Here is a 17,413-nt window from a genome sequence, read left to right as displayed (position 1 = left end):
GAGTCTGCGCCGCCCCTGCTGCCTCCCCACAGGTTGCCATGACGTCCGCAGGATGCTGCTGGCCTGGCACATTTTTTTTTTTTTGCCCGAGCAGATGGGTTCAATAAGTTCATACTCGAGAGTGTGGGCACGTCAGCCTGTTGGCACGAAAACGCACACGCAGAGACAACGACATGTCGGTTGTAAAGGAAGATAAAAATATTGTATTTGTTGTATTTAAACGTATATTATTATCCTATCCCCTTATTACTAATGAACTTGAGTCGGTCGGTTCATATAGTTCAGGGTTGGAGTGTGAGACTGCAAATCATTACCCTGCTGAATGAATCATTTAGAGATTAAAAAACGTCCCTGATTAGTCTCTTACACCTACACAGCCTCAGCTTCCACATGACTAATAATGATTCACTTTTAAATGTATTATAAAACAGGTACTTTATTCTTTTGTGCCCCTGCTGTTCGGCAGGTGAGAACAGTTATTGGGTGTTTGTCATGCATGTGTTTGTGAGGAAAAAAGAGCACAAAACCACCAAATGTTTGAAATTATTTTAATGTCTTTAGAAATGCATTGGTGCAAAAGTCAAGACGCGGTTTAAAATAATGACACCCGGTGAGAAGTTTCCAAAAACTCTTCAAGAGGTAGACTAACTAATCTGGTAAATATTACAGCATGTGATACCCTTTTGAGAACATATCTCCTCCCAAATCCAACATTACCCCAGCAAACAGTCATTAATATTCCTCAGTCCCACACTGCACTGAACTGTACTACAAGTGGGGATTTCTACAAAGATGAAGTATAAACTCGTTCTTAGAGAACATAAAGGGAAGGTCATTTTAATATTTTGCTCCAGAACTAATTTTAGCATCCCAAGAGTGGAACAAACATATGGCTTCATTTTTATGCATATTCCTTCATATAGAGGTCATCCCTGCCAGTGGCACAAAAATAACAATTCTCTCTTACCCACTAAGAAATGAGTAACGCTGTTAGCTGCCTGCAGTTACACAGTGAAAAAGCAAAAGAGTAAATGAGTTTGTCTGAAGCCTGCTGGGGCTCCAGGGCATCCTGAAGGATTCCAGCTGCAGAGGGAGGAGAAAGACGACAGGGAGGAGGGGAGGTGCTCTCCTGAGCGGATCTGTGATGCACAGGGAGGGCGAAGCATTTGAGTGATGCCGCCGCCACTGTGCCGAATGGAGCTCTGGACAAAAGGGGATTCCAGACGAACAACACACGTTGGCCGAGCAGTAATAAGACAACGTTGGACTTGTTAAAAAAAAACTTAAACCAATTGAAAGCCGACAGATTGATTACTTTAAATCAGACTCCTGCAACACTGGTGGATCAGTTGGTTTTTAACAGCCTCTCTTTCGGCTGACCGCATCCTGTTTGTGCATCATCCTTTTTATTTAAAAGCTTCTAACATAGTGCAGTAAGATGCTGCGGCATGCATTAACCCTTCAGTCCCTACTAGAGTGCAAAGAGGAGGCCCAGCTCGTCCAGTTAAGACAGGTTCTGATGATGGGATTTCCACCTGGTGGCAGAACAGAGGAAGAGCGGTAAATACAGGTCCAGAGGGACACGTTGTAAACACATTGTGTTGTCATTATCTCGTTCTCACAACAGAGCCGAAGTCAATTATTTTACTTATTTATGAAATATAATAGTACATTAGACCAGAGAGAAACAGGAAGCAGCACACCTCTTAGTCAAACAGCCACAGAGGGCAGTGGAAGTTCAGATAAATATCTGGGTCGTCTGCAGTGACCACAGCTGTGAATGTGTGGCATAAAACCAGCAACGGGCAATAGTTCTTCTACATGTATGAACATTTCAATTATTTAATTTAATTGAATGTATAAAATATAATGTAATGCCAGAACAGATGTACGTTTACACATTTAGATTTGTGTTAAACAATTAGGTCCAGGAAGGCAAGTTGTGTTAGAAATTCCGTTTTCTATCAATAATATTCCGTACAATTACTTTGTTTGTTTTTTTAATGTTTATTTTTTAAATGTATACAATCTATTTCTGTATTACTTTAATATGAGAGAAAATGTGCCAATTGCTTTGAATACATAAATAATCTGGAGAAAACACTTTCTTTAAATGGGAGTGTGAATGTGTGTGAAAGTTGCAGAATGAATAATAATTCATAGCAACCTAACCCGATCTACAAAGTAGACAGTAAGGGGTTTTTTTCATAGTGAGAAAGTAAGGCCCTGTGGTGGAGCTAGGAGTCAGCAACTGTATCTACGTGTCTACTACCGATCCCTGCAGTAAGGGGGAACATTTGGGGAATTTTGTAAATGGCTATCTTTAATAAAAATAATACATATATTAATCAGTGCAGCTGCATAAGTACGTAGAAGCAAAGGGAAAGATTTACTGTATTTATGAATGATTCTTTCAAATCAGCAAAAGGAAGCGCGTAGAAGCGACCGTTTGCGTCATGTCGTCTGAAACGACACTGTGTTACAAACTGCATTGTGTTCGGTACCCAGGACCCGCAAAGAAACATCTCTCTCTATTGTGTACACAGTATACATGACGGACGAGGAGATAAAACCAAATAATCGCATGTTAAAGATATGGCGTTTCCTAATAATGGGGGCCAACATTTGCAGATGAATTAAATGTCCAGATTAAGGCTATGATATCTGTAAAATAGTAAAACAGTTATTCAACTACTGCATATACACAAATATGCACACTTCCAACTTACGATTTAGTTGGAATATTATGATCAGTATATGTAACGGGTTTACGTTAGAATATGCATCGCCCAAGTATAATAATATGCCAACAACATCCCAACTGATTATGACTGCCACAGTATAAGATCTTGGGATAAACTATAACTAAATGGAAATAAGTAGCACCCTCTTCATGCACTGTAAGTATCAGTATGTAATACTGCCAGCTGAAAGTATGTGACTTCTATCATCTGGCATGTGCCCCTAGTCTGGTACAGTAGAGTATATTCCTGTTTCCATAGTAACGTAGGTACATCAACTGTAACCAGTGAAGGCCCTCAGATTCCCTCTGTGGTGGCATTTGGATGCAAAAAATGTGGTTGTTGTTGTTGTCTACTTGATTTGTTATTTGTAAATTCACAGACTAATTGTGCTCGCATCGCTATTAAAAGATTTTTGAATATCTGACCTCACCTCACATGAGTGTTGACCCGAGCACACTAAGACACAGTTTTTCTCCTCAGTTCTTAGAGAGAGGATATTACAGAATCCTTTAATGTAAATCTGTATTAGAATTGGTAGGGTGAATTTAATGTTGGGTTTCTTGGTAACGTCTCCCATCTCTTGATGTCGTTCTTGTAGTTCTCTGTGTCTCTTTGTCCCACCCCCCTCTCTGCGTTAATGCTGGAAAGATTATGTAGTCATGTCAGAAAATGTATATGCTGCCGCAATGAAATGCCAGTTGTCCAATGCACTTTGACAGAATAAAACAAATAATGAATTCATTTTGGGTATTTTCTCAAAATAGACATTTTCCTCTTGCTGTGCTGATTGAAAAAACATCCAGATCAAGTCATTTTCTCAGATTATCATACTTTCTCCCAGGGGGTGCATTTCCTTTGAAACATTTATACACACAGCTTTAAAATGCACTGCTCCCTGCTCATGTGCAGACCTAAGCTGGTGTCTGGTGGCAGTTGATCAGGCGTTAATAATACAGTGTAACTCAATGCTTTGGGTGAGCAGAGAGTGGAGCTTTTGAAATAATATCTGAAAAGGCTGACTGGGATACTGTGCCTGGGAAAAGCTGTCACGGAACATTATAGAAACTCAAATCATGTTGCCTTAAGTTAAGCATTGTTGGTGTATTTTTGCCCCATTTAACAAAGAATGCTGAGGATGAGAAAAATACTTTACCTATTTGCCTGAGAGCTCCTTCCTCATGCAGGACTTAAAAGAGGTGAACTTCTCCTCCACTCTGATGCCCTGTGGGAGTGTGTCAGACAGAGAGAGAGGAATACTATTAGATGGTCAATATCTTGGTTTCCCAACAGATGGCAGTATCATTTCACAGAAATCATTTATTGCCAACTCAAAGGTGAGATGTATTTTTGTGTAATTTAGCAATTGCAGCGCGGAGGTACTAAGAGGAACCTAAATAAAAGAGGGACATAATTAGCGCTTACTCTGAGCTGTAATCAAACATGTGTTTGTGATGCCAATCGCTGCTTAAGCACTTGTTCTGACAATAAACCGGTAACACAAACATTAGCCTTTTTGTCTTCACCCTGTTCAATTCGATCATTCCTCGCATTCATGCGTCCGTCTCTGAGATTTTATTCGTGGTATCCTTTTTTTTTTTTAAAGAAGGAGCTGACAAAAGCCAACAATTCTGGTACCACCCATCCCGTGCTGGTACCTCGTCCAGAGCCATAAAAGAGCGATAAATGGCCTGCGCCTTCCCACCTTGCCGCGGCGGTGCAGCCGCTCCTTCATGACGCCGATGAACTCCTTGTGGCTGAGTTTATCGTCGCGGTCCTCGTCGAAGATCTTGAAGACCGTGTTGACCAGGTGGCGGCTCAGCTTGATGCCCGTGGCCACATAGACGGCGCGGGTGAACTCCTCTGGAGGGGAACAAAGAACAGTCGATCAGGGAGCTAAGTACAGTACAGATGTTTGCTGCCAATATTTACATTATTACTCACATTAATATGACATTTAGACAAAGGCCTAAAGATTGTGGCTCACCTGCAAGGTCAACCAATTGGTTTGACTTAATACAGGATCTCTTTATTTTCTATTAATACTCACTAATCTAAAACAGCCTTTAAAGCACAGCGCTGCCATAGAGTGACCTCACACTGAGAGTCTTCACCTTGACCGACGGAGCGGTTGGCAAAGTTGTACATTTGCATGGCGATGGTAAAGTCCTCCAGGTTGTTTAGGAACTGGAAGAAGGACCTGAACTCCTCAAAGCTGATTCCCTGCAAACAGACACCAATAAAAGCAAAGCCTCTTTATGCACCGAACACAAAGCGCGCAAGATGCCACGTGAGAAAATGGTAAAGTGCGGCACAAAGCTAGCGGCTACGCGTGTCAACACCCCAGCAGAGGATGGCGCTACGATTCACACGGCACATCACCTGCTTCCTTTCATCCTGCCGGGGGAATCCTTTAGTGTGTGAGGGACCTTGAAGCCAGCAGATAGATAACCCACCCAAACAGACAGAGTACACATGGCTGGATTTTCCCCTGCGCGGTTCGGACATGCTGAGCTGTCAGCGACGGGGGGATGGGGGGGGATTGTAGCTTTTGGGAAGAGGTCAGGCCCGTTTGCAGACTTTTCTAAGGCAGATTAACCTGATACTTGAATAAACAAAAACAACAAGAGTGATGAATCCCCAAACATCTCAGGCTTGGCTGATGACTCAAACACTGAGTCCATTGATCTTCACTCAACCGTCCCGCAGCTACTAGCTGCTTCTCTCGCCGGGGGCCTCGCCAGACAGGCAGCACACAGGGCCTAACAAACGGAGTAATGACTAATCTGTGTTGCTTTGCTGTTTTAACAAGGCGAGGGCCATAAAGTTCCCCTTACCACGAGACCCACTTGATTGTCAATGGAGATCTAGCAACAGGCTACTCAGGCGGCCTGAGGAGCTGCCGATGTCTTTTCAGCACGCATAGAGAAAAAACAAATTAAAGCTTAAAATGAGGATGTTTCTCTCAACAGCTAATTCAGCGGGCAGCACCAGAACAAATATGTGATTATACGCTCAAACGATGCAACAGAGTGAAAGCTGACTAATGAATTCAAAGGAATAGTTCCACACTGGGAAAAACACTTCTTCCCTTTTTGTCTGGGTTAGATGAGAAGGTTGCATTCATGTGTGTATGCTAAACATGAAGACTTAATGCTCTGCAACCTTAAAGAAAGAAAGTCTTCCTAGTCTAGGACCTCTGAAGCGCTATAATTAACTAACTATATTTAGTTTATTTAAGCTTTATGCAAATGAAAAAACATTCATTTTATTGTTTAGTGGGAGTTACATCATGAAACATTGGCTTCAGTTTTGAACATTGTTATAATGTGGCATAAGTTTTACAGCTCTGATATAGTGAACATTTGCACTGTTATTGCACAACTATTTCTTACTGTATATATCTATTTATTCACTTATTACACTTTACATATGCACATACTCTGCACTTTTTGCTATTTTGTACTTCTGGTTGGATGTTAAACTGCATTTCGTTGCCTCAGTACTTGTACCCTGTGCAATGACAATAAAGTTGAATCTAATCTAATCTAATCTAAAAATCTAATCTAATCTAATGTGAATGTTGGAAATCAGTTGTACCGCTATTTTCTTTTTCCTGTTTAGTATTTATGCTTACATTCTTGATTATTATTCATCAAAGAATTGGGTAAATATTTTGTACTCTAGAATATTGTCCCAATATCGCTGTGTCTCCATATGGTCCTACATGGAACTATTTTGTGGTCATCACGATGAGAGGGTCAGGTGTGGTACGTTGTACCTGACCTGCCTTCACCATGCCTGAACTTTGGTGGGAGACGCTTCATTGGGGGGACGGATAAATTGTAGCTCATCAATTATTTCCAACCCTTCCCATAAAACCATAGAAGAAGATAGCTCTTCTTTTAGCATGTTAGTGAATCAGAAGGGGATAAAACCTTTTCGTCCGGCAAGCTGTGGCGCACGTTCTCCAAATACTCGCTGACGTCGTCCACCTTGGTGTAGCGAAGGAGGATCCGAGCAAAGTCTTCCTCGCTGATGGTCGGCAGGCCCTTGCAGTAGGAGAGGAACTCTATCTCCAGAACCTCTGTCTGCAGGTTGTCCATGAACCTGGAGGAGCGAGACGCACCGCTGACAGCTAACGCTACCACCAGCAACTCGTACACAAAGGAACACTTAACAAAGTCGCAGGGTTTAGGCATTGAAATGAGGCATGGCCCCCCTCACACTGTACGATAATCATTTTATCAGGGACGTGTTGACTCATCACAGAGCAAACAAGGAGGTTTTCTACTCACTCGTAAAAATCTTCAAATTTCAATTCAGCTTTGCCTTTTTTCCCAAAGAAGTGCACCAGCAGCGTTGTCTCGGTCTTTTCATCCACCTGACAACAAAGGGCGAATGACCTAATTATATCTCCTCATAGCTTTAGGTCGCAATGATTTATCCAAACATTGAGTCAGCTTGCACCAAATCCGAGCTAGCAAAATGAGCTGTTTTTGAACTAAGTGTAACTCCAGGTAAACATTAACAATGACTTAATCTAACCACACTGGAGCAAACATGTTAGGTAATTGCCATACTCCGATTCTGCAGTCGAAAAAGAGTTAATGGTTAACTTTTCACTGTGCCTGAAACCAAATTATGGGCCAGCATTTCTCATTCCTGCACAATACAAACAGGTACCATGCAATAGGATCATTAAACATGCTACAGATGAAGTATTAGTCCGAATGTCATCCTGCATACAACAAGGCCAAATAAAAATATCTACAGTGCTAACATGGTACCTGCAGTACGGACAGTCATAACCTGGCTCACAGTATTGACTGTATGACCAAAGCAACGAAGGCACGGCTACCTCGGTGAGATCAGAAAAAAGAACTTGACTTGTGCTGCGTCTGAGAACATCCCACATGCCCCGAGCCTCCACATGCGGACTGTCCTTTTCAGCAACCTGTGGCAGCGGTTGGAGCACAGCTGTTAGAAGAAAAAACACACCCGGGGGAAGGAAGACGGACGGACAAACACGGACACCACTGAGGCAGGCACGGGGACAGAGATGCAGGGACTGGAAAGAAGATGAAGAGCCAGATTTAAAAAAATAAAAAAAAAACATCAGAGCCATTGGGACAGACGGGCAGAAACAGAGCGGGGCTGCCAGCGGTGTATCTGAGGGGCCCATCGGCCCCCGGCGTGGGCCTCCTCTGCAGCCAGGCATGCAGCATCCTGGCAGGACAGCTAACACATGTCCAAAGCATGCAAGGTGTGAGAGCCGAAGGAGGATTCATGCCAAGTTGTCATCACTTGATGTTAAACTGAGAGGTTAATGCAAGTTATCAGACATTGCTCGACTACTCTTGTGAAATTGGAGGTAGAAGAGCAGGAATCAACCTCTGGTTTGTGAAAAGTTTGAGAGAAAGTCAATAAAACCTCTTATTTCCTAAACATGCGTTAATGGTTTCATGGTTGATTTAGTAACGGATGATCAATTTTGGGTGAACTAGACCAAAGCAGTATGTTTTAGGGCGGGGCTACTTTGTAATGGCCAGATAGTAACGGGGCAACATATGGTCCTTTCCGCTCACATCCACGTCTCGTATACATACAAAAGGGGACGGTGCCGATTTGAAGTTCGATCCGTTTCCAAAGTCCAGACAAATCGACATCAGCACACAGCCAACCAGAAACAGACAGCTGGTGTCGACGCGTGGCCATAAAAAAGGCTTGCTTTGTTTCATAATATCTATTTCTCACATCAACTTTTTGTTTTCATCTCTCGAGCCTGAGGGCGAATGTGAGCCAGCTGATTAAACGTCTCTACGCCTCAATGCTTAAAGAGAGAGAGAGATTCGCGATGAGATGCCACCGCTAATCACTGAACGACTCTTTAAAGCACCGCGCCGAAACACTTGTAATTACAACATACTTGGGGAAACCCCGTATTTTTTTTTAAAAGATTTGACTTTTGAACTTTTTTTTTTGGAAACCTACAGTACAGACGGAAGGAATCAAAACAAAAAAGACACACCCAGAGGTTAAGCCTTCAAACAGACGGGTCCGTCCCTCTGTTAGTTTGTGTGGGTGTGTTGAGTTTTTCACAGTCTGACTGGCATCTTACAAAAAGTCACCTGAGCCCAAATACCAATCCTCAAGTAACTGTAAAAATAAAACACGGGGGTCCGGACTAAACGTTGTCAGTCTTCAGGTAATCGTTTTTTGAGGTGGAATCTATAACTCAATGCTGAAAAAAAGGGGTGTAAAAGGGGATGAATCGTCTGCACTAACCCCAAGACAATTCAAGATAATGCTGAATTGCACACAGGTGTATTTTAAATCCTGCTGCTGAGGTTATATTCTGTTAGTAGACACACATGCAGTGCTTTTTGTGCGTTTAATAGATTTCTGCATGCCAAAAATACATGCAACAGGCAGAAAGGTTCCATTTTCCTCCGGTGACAGAGAACAATACATACACTGTGCGGCTGTGATGTGCGTTGACCGTACAGCTGCAGGCTCTGAAATAAAAACCAGCGGAGAGAGAAGATTCACTTATAATTCATAGTGGCCATTAGAAGAGAAAGACGGTTGGAAATTAGTTTGTCAGCTAACAATTGAGTTTCTTCAAAGTCATACGTAGTCAAATTAACTCGACCTTGCAAGGGCATCATTTTGTTTCCAAATCTAGAGTACCCATTCTAATGATCTGTTTGATGTTTCATACGGGCGTCAGATTAATGCAAGACCGTCCAGAGATGCTAACGTTTGTCCCTGCAGAGTAAGCTCCTCCATGTTGTGTTTAAGCGATAAGACCTCAAAGAGTGGCTCTTATCGCTGTGTTCAGCTCTGCCTGTTTACATCCACCTGCATGCGACACAGGGCGGCCCCAAAGAGATGAAAGCCTCAGACATGTTTTACCCTGTATGACCACATTCACCTCTTTGCACTCCTTCTAGCAACACAAAGTCATGTCGCGTTCGACATTTGTTCAAGTTTCAGATTCCGATCAATGTCAAGCTCCACTAGTTATTATTATTAATACTGGGTAGGAGTGCTGTGTGAATTAAAAAGGCGTCCATTGTATTGACAACCCCACAGAGGATCACTGAGTCCGTAGCCCCCCCCCGTCAGCGCTTTGAAGCGGTGTCGCTTCTTACAGCTTAATGTTTACAAAGCTTTAATGTTGCAAAGCTCGGATGAGCCCACTGTTCCCAACCTGGTGCCCAGACAGGCCCAGTTAGCAACATTTAGCATTTAGCATTTAGCTAACAAGGTGTTTCCCTCTGGAGTCGGGGACTCAAATGGAGCAGAAAGAGGACGCTAAAGGAATGTTTTGCTCTGTGTGTAAAGAGGCAACCGCTTGCTAAAATGTTCAACTTTACATATTATGTCCCGGCTGTATTACAAGTAGCTGAATTTTGAATGAAGGTTAAAATGAAGGTTTATGGCCACTTGGAGGCAGCAGACCAGGCTGAAAGGACAACACTCAACATTTAAAGCAAACAGAAGTTTGTTTAGAGCAACACAAGAGTCCCATTTCTACCTTACACATATACGTCGAAAGTCCACTCCTCGTTTTGCTCTGATCTCGTCTACACCAAAGCAGTTAACACAAACACCTGCTAACTTTGTCTGCCTTTGAGTTTTAGACAAGTAGCTCGCAGTAGATTTAGTGGAAAAAGCAAAAGATTGGGGGGGAATTTGCAAGCAACTGAATTAACAAAACATTGTCTGGAACTGAAGGTAATCAATGATCTTCAAGACACTTTTTTATATTACGTTTTCCTGGGGGCCATGTCGTCGATTGTTTATACGTAAAAATATTGAGGCATAGAACAGCAACTCATACCTGCTGGTCAAATCTTTGCGTGTCTTCTGCAACTTCCTTTCTTGCCTTTTTCTTACGGAAAATTTCCTCCAGCTGGTAAAAAGACAGTGTGTTATTTTTTTTGTGACTCAATGGATGAAATGCATTTCATTGTATCTGAATATCAACGAGGCTCGCACCGCCAAGAACTCCCTTTTGTCCACCATTTCATTCCCATCCGCATCGAACATGTTGAAAGCAATCCTGAAGCCTGCATGGGGCTCTGAAACCAAATAAGGAGATACAAAGGATGGTCGCCTTTTTAAAGATAATTCCCCTTGAGTCAGTCAAAGCTTATACTTACTTGTTAAAATGCAGAGCAGGAAAAGATACTCTGTGTAGCTGATGACACCTGGGAAAAAAAGAACACACAGTTGCCAAGCTGACCAACAATAGCTCAAATGACCCCTTATGCACACAAAACAGCATCCGATGGCATTAACCGTGTTTACAGATGTTCAAAGTCATGCTCCTGGGTTGAATAAGCCATCCAAAGAAACAGTGCACGCCTTAAGACAAGAGTAATCCTCTCGCCCGCTCTGATAACATCTTAAAAGGTGCCTTTTACCTCGTGCCTGGTGTTTCCCCCCTCACGCAAACACAAGCTTTACAACTGAGCTGACCGATCTGGACACAAACCCAAACAAATTAAAGGCCCACGGCTTCTGATCGCGTTTGGGTAACAAGGTGTAATACACTCTCAAGTGATCTGTCACTGATTGAGAATGGCCGATTCAGGTTTTGTGTTGCGTCCTTCAGCTCCCTTTGTTGTGTGACACGGAGAAGGGAAGAGTGAGTGTCAGGGGACATCTCGGTCGACTCGGGAGGCTTCTACCCTCTGACTCTGAAAGCATTCCCGAGCCTTTGTTTGCCCGGGAAGATAGAGAATCGAGCGCAGATAGTTCTGGGTGACTGCTCTGGGTGTTATGGGAAAATAATCCAGCTTTGGGGGGGTTGGGGGGAGTTTCCGCAAAGGGGAAGAAAAAAAAAAAAAGCTAAAGTAGCAAACCAAGATGTCAATTTTGAAACACATGTTCAAACTGAGGTGTGAAAAGTAGTGACGCATGCCGCAAACATGTTCATCCAAAAAAAAAGTTTCTTGCCATCCCAGGTCTCTCTGTTTGGCAGGTACGGCCTTATAATGACAACAGATCTCTGGCTTCAAAGCCTTTCAAAGCTTAAAGGGGTTGACGGGTGAGAAGAAAAAGAAAACTTTTAAGATTCCAGCCATGTTTCACCCATACCACACACCTTCAGTCTCCTGGAGGGAGCCCACCCTTCCTCTCCCCCCACCCCCACCCCCCCTCCCCCCTCCACCTCACCCCTCCTCTCCACAGCTCAGCCTCTGAGCTCAAGTAGATGCTGTTAGACAATACAAAGAATTCCACAGCAACACTTCATACAGAGTGGCAGTCCCGGAGATGTAATCCAATGCCATTCTTAGGCTTCATAATGTCCGTGGTGATCAGGGGGGTGGTCGGTGGGACGTGTCTCGACACAGTCGGGTTCAAACGGCTCCCTCATTCTCCAAAGCGACGCTTTGTTGGCAGATCAATCCAGTCCTTTTTTCCCCCTGACAAAGCCGCAACGTTTAACAGCAGGATTAAAAGGCCCAAATCTCAGCATTGGCACTTAGCTAAAGCAACAGAGGAGAGAGCAGAGCAGTGAGATCTGATGCTGCACTGGCTCGTACGCATACTGAGTGGGAGTATGCAGGCCCAGGTGGGAAAATTTACAAAAGATCTCAGACTCAGAGTAACAACTTAATTTTCTTAATGATCAGGAATCAGAGTTTGCAGGTTAAGAGTGCAGTCATATTTCACAAGCCCCTCAAAGTAGAATGAGATTTTCCAGGTGCATTGGGTGGCAAATAGTTTTCCGTGAATAGAAAAAATGATCTGATTGTGTAATGTAGAGGGAATATGGTGAATTTGTGGAATTAATTATTCCTATTAATTGCTGTGTTTTAACAACTCAGCACGGCACATTCTAAGATATATTTTATAGTTACAATAAATACAACTCAGTTTTGCAAGGTTTACTTCAATCTAATTTGTAGCAAATTAGATTGTTTCTTCCAGTAAATGTATTACTTATCACATTTTTTATTCGATAAAACCTCAATGGACCATTCCATGCAGAGGTCACCTGATAATAAATCTACAACATGTTACCAGAGCGATGGAGAGATAAGAATAAATAGTATTTACAGAACACTCACTACACTGGAATATACACAACACACAATTTAACACGCACGACCAGGGGCACACTCAAATAAAAGCATGAAGGGAGATACAATGGGTGCTTGTGTCGAGCTGTGGTAGATCGAGCGGGTTACTTCACCTCGTTCACGAAGATTTCTGAACAAATTAGATGATCCTTTGCAAACAGGCGGGGTATCAGACAGTATCTTTTCTAAGTCCTGTGAGAATAGAAGGAAATCCCAAATCACTCATTTGTATCTAAATCCTGAGTAATCACAAAGTAACACAATGTTTGTTGGCATTTCTGTAATTACAGAGGTTTTAAACGGATGAAGAGATTCTGTGAAACAGTAACAAGTGCTTTGATGACTGAACAACTTGCCTTTTTTGTGAGGGACTTCCATGCTCTCCTACCTACAGGAAACAAGGTTCACAATTAGTACACGCAGTAAAACTTATACAGTATGTTAAGTGTTGGGATACTTGTGATTTACTTGAGTATTTCATTTTTATACATGTTTATACTTCTACTGCACTACATCTACAAGGCCAATTTTGTCATTTCTGCTCCACTGCATGTTTGATCTTAACCCAATCATACTCTTTCAATAACCTTCCTTGAGTGCATCGTTATGAATCTAAAAACGTATGCAAAGTTGACTTTCAATATAAATCATTTTACTTGCCTTAGCGGAATACTATATACAACAGTGTGGTAACATAACTTTTACTTAAGTAAAGACAACGGTGATTTATAAATTAAGTAATTCTAACTGGGAAACAAAAGTGAAAACGGGTGTTTATGTGGATGGACGTCTACATGAACGCATTCCAGTGGTCAATAAAGCAGAAGATAAGATGGAGGTGCCGTAAAAGAAGAAAAAAAAAACTCCCGGGAATCTGCATCGATAACGGTGACAATAACCCTCAACTAACACGTTTTAGAGCCGGTGTTTAATGCTGGGATGATGATTGCAAAGTGATGACTCGGTCTGAAAAGAGCTTTTGTCCTCAATGTGAGCGTGTATTTCTTCATTTCACTTACTGTTCCATTAAAACATACCTGATGGATCGGATATGACTTGCATATATATTACACAACATCACTTTAGGTTTTGATTCTAATGGTTCACTTCTAAATGGCCAGAACTCCACCATCCCCTCAGAAACACATCACTTTTTACGATCACAGTATAACCATAAAGCACCATGAGGGCTATTTTGCAACACATTAGAAGGTATTGGCACACGGTATGCTAACACATTAGTGCCCCTTATTTACTGGCCTCATTAGATGCCAGTGAAGACATTACAGCAGACCGCACACACACCTCACACCGTAATCGATCGCAATAATCCGAATGTCTTATCATTACATTTATGACATCCATGCTCAGTTGTTTGGTCTCTCCGGGTCCCTGCGACTTTGTTGCCACATAAATGAACCATAAAAGTGGGGTTGCTGGGAAAGATGCCTATCTTTATGCAGGTGTTATGACTGAGGCTCTGCAAGCCGCAACTTATTGTCTGATGATGACACTTCACAGGCCCTCAGCAACAAGTCATGTTCCAGGAGAAGAACTGAAGGACGTTTTTTATTCTGATATCAAGTAAATGGAGGAAGAACAGTGTTTAGCTGATGATTTGACGGAAGGGTAATTAAGCAAATGGTTACTGACAAATGTGGTGGATCACAGAGGCCATGTAGCATCTGCAGTGCAGCAGTCTGTGTGAAGTAAACTGCCAGAAAAATCGATTGATGATGATACTTGTGTGTAAGCACATCAGAGTCTCTGCGTCTGTACTTTTGCAGACAGGATGAATAAGCCTGGTTCAAGTTTGCAACGTCCAGGCTGCTACGACTTGTGTCAGAACACAATTTGTGGAGTTCTTTGTCTTCTTTTCGAGATCTGCATTTCTCCTTTGATTTGATTCATCACATCTATGTTGCTTCTTTTAAGAAGATTGCGTTTCAGACAACAGCCATATTTTCCTTTGCTTTAAAAAAAGAAAAAAATACTCCTCAGAAAGCCCATCTTTATGTTATCAACCTGTTTGTGTCAGATCACCGGTCTAAAGTCACACATTTCATTTACGACAGCAAAAGAGAGACAACAAGCAAAGCCTCACATATTACCACAGGTAAGTGATTGTCAATTAATGACTATCAATAAAGTAATTGATTGATTGAGACACCCTAAAATCACTAGTGAATCCACTCAGCCTCTGCAGGCTGCTTAGTATTGTGGGAAGGAGCTGAGTAATAGTGTTGCACTCACTCTTGGGTTCATTCAAAGTGACGGACTCTATGAAGCTGAGTGGCGTCATGTAGAGTTGCCCCTCGTACTCCACCGAACTGAAGAGGCGGAATCTGTTTTCATAGGACGACATGTATGCATCTCCATCATCCAGACCATAGGTGCGGGCCTGCAAACACACACACACACACACATACACTATAAAGAAATATTTCAAATCATACCAACGGTGCGGAATACCGTGTGAGAGGTGCTTTATATAAAATCCACAGCAGCTTTTCTTGTCACGTAGCCTCTATCACATGGAACAACAAAGAGGCCTGTCCTTTATTCAGTAATGGGGCGCATGTTATGTCAACCATATTTTTCATCCCTGTGCTCCAGATAATGTCCCTGCAACCGTTCCAACCCAGCCAGATCAGAAGGCTGAATTGGTGAAGACAGAGGAGATCTTTCTGTTGCGTGGCAAAGTGCCAGATCCAATGGGCACTGAGCAAACACCCAGGGAATGTGTGCCCCCCTCGGCTTAAACCATTAAACCCCCTCTAAACCACCCCCACCTCTCATCAGATGTCAGCCCCTCCGCCAAGCCCCAGTGTCCAGTTTCCTGTGTGCCTGAATTCCTCCGACCCGTGGCCACCAGTATAGCTGCCCTCCGTCCAACCCGCACATAAAGAACAAGGAATCTTCTGGTAGAGGTGTGCGAACCACAAGGTTTACTTGTCTGTTTACGTCCGATGTGATATATTACAACTCAAAGTGCTTGATGTTGTGGTAAAAAATATCCTTGTTCATTACTATTCAATGATGTGAAAACTGAAGAGAAACTAGACCGGCTTAATTAATCAATTATCAAAAAAGTTGCATATTGATCAATACGTTGGCTAATCGTCTCAGAAATAGAGGCATTGTATTCTGGTTTAAGCTGCTTTCTTGTTGTTTGGTACATCATATACATATTTGTGTGTATATATACTGTATCCATTAACTGTAATTGAATATCTTGAGTTGAAGCAGTGTAACAGGAATAGCAACACCACCAGTATGGCCAATAGGGTTTTGGATTACATTACAGCCATGTCCTCAATATTTTGTCCAACCCCTAATCTAATGTAAATACAGTATTGTATTATTGCATTACAAATTGTTTTAATATCAACATTGTCTGGATTGTCTTATGGAAAATACGAATCGTGCAATATGTATTTCTAGAAGGCAGACAAGACCCGCACTAATGGCAGCTATTAGGTCACGTGATCTGACATTCGCCTCGGACCGTTTTTGCCATTTCAGCACCGAAGGTCAGGACAGCTCCTCGTGCTGACGACACATCAGCGTTAATGTAGTTGTAACGTGCACGATGTGAGATGGGCAGTTTCTAAATGCAGATGTAAAACAAATATGCAGCATTAAAAATGAAGCGTTCCTCACGGCAGTATAGAAAAATGCCCCACTGTACCTTCTCGGTGGCAGACACCGCCGGTAGCGCCAGATGGAAGAGTCGAGCCTCGACGTTGCTCTTCAACCCGCAGCGTCTACCGGCGAGGGAGCCGCGGTGATAGTAATAGTAATAATAATAATAACCAGCTCCGGCCGCCGCGGTGACGCAGGATCCACACGCGACAAACCTCCTGGCTCTTGAACCGTTAGTGAGTAGAGGGATAAGCCTGCGCAGGGCGGCCATGGCTGTTTACACGAAAGGTGTCGTAACTGATAACACACGCGCACACCGGAAAGAGCAGAGCGGCTTGTGCCGGCTGCTCCGAAGCTCGCGAGACGTGGTGTTTCAAGCGGCTCTGGGATCACGGGCCGTCACGCTCGTGAGAGTGAGGGAAAACGTCACGTGTACCAAATCGCGTCTCGTGAGTTTATTTAAAGTGTAATGCAGTTTTGTGTTTACATGTTTTATTTGAATTTAAAAGCGAGGCAGGTGCTCAGTTTACCACAGCCCACCATCAACACCCCCCCCCCCTCTCTCTCTCTCTCTCTCTCTCTCTCTCTCGCTCTCTGTCTCTCTCTCTCTCTCTCTCATTTCATGGAGAAGGAACAACAATCCTTGCCAGGGCACGTCTGGACTGTGACAGCCCCGCCCATTACTAGTCCTGTGGTTTTGCACCTGCCTCGCCACCCCTGCCACTTTGCGTGCAAAAGCCTTCCAGGAGCTCCTTTTACCTGCACTGCAGCCTTCATTCCGCACCTAACCACTGAATCGTCTCCCGTCGGGGTCTACGCAGCACGCCGCGAACAGGTACGCACCATGAGGGCTCTGTGAACACCACCCGCAGGCCCCCACCCAGCTGATGAAGACGCAGCGGTAGATCAAAAAGAAAAAAAGAAAAC

The 17,413-nt window shown here is 43.0% G+C and overlaps 1 protein-coding gene across 2 annotated transcripts; it reads right to left on the bottom strand.

Moving 5' to 3' along the window:
* Positions 1-534: 534 nt before the first annotated feature.
* Positions 535-17,031, bottom strand: LOC119210124 (calcium uptake protein 3, mitochondrial-like). Of its 2 annotated transcripts, XM_037459796.2 has the most exons (15): positions 16,533-17,031; positions 15,095-15,242; positions 13,198-13,229; positions 12,955-13,033; positions 10,913-10,960; positions 10,749-10,831; positions 10,591-10,662; positions 9,218-9,259; positions 7,603-7,698; positions 7,040-7,125; positions 6,680-6,851; positions 4,856-4,964; positions 4,447-4,604; positions 3,898-3,966; positions 535-1,535 (listed from the first exon to the last, which is right to left on the bottom strand). In XM_037459796.2, the coding sequence occupies exons 1-14, from the start codon at positions 16,755-16,757 to the stop codon at positions 3,898-3,900; spliced, it is 1,419 nt and encodes a 472-aa protein (XP_037315693.1). In that variant the 5' UTR covers positions 16,758-17,031; the 3' UTR covers positions 535-1,535. The 2 variants fall into 2 exon arrangements, with proteins under 2 accessions (XP_037315693.1, XP_037315694.1); XM_037459797.2 differs by lacking the exon at positions 7,603-7,698 and having other exon boundaries at positions 16,533-17,030.
* Between the last annotated feature and the right edge of the window lie 382 nt (positions 17,032-17,413).

Source organism: Pungitius pungitius, chromosome 2 (genome assembly GCF_949316345.1).
Source record: "Pungitius pungitius chromosome 2, fPunPun2.1, whole genome shotgun sequence".
Taxonomy (NCBI): domain Eukaryota; kingdom Metazoa; phylum Chordata; class Actinopteri; order Perciformes; family Gasterosteidae; genus Pungitius; species Pungitius pungitius.
This window is presented reverse-complemented; position numbering and strand designations above follow the sequence as displayed.

Bases quoted from the DNA above. Each gene is read 5' to 3' on its own strand.
- LOC119210124 (XM_037459796.2), bottom strand. From the start codon at position 16,757: ATGGCCGCCCTGCGCAGGCTTATCCCTCTACTCACTAACGGTTCAAGA. The intron at 13,034-13,197 runs GCAAGTTGTTCA...CTATTCTCACAG, and splicing joins GGAAGTCCCTCACAAAAAAG to GACTTAGAAAAGATACTGTC. The intron at 10,832-10,912 runs GTAAGTATAAGC...ATTTGGTTTCAG, and splicing joins CCTGCTCTGCATTTTAACAA to AGCCCCATGCAGGCTTCAGG.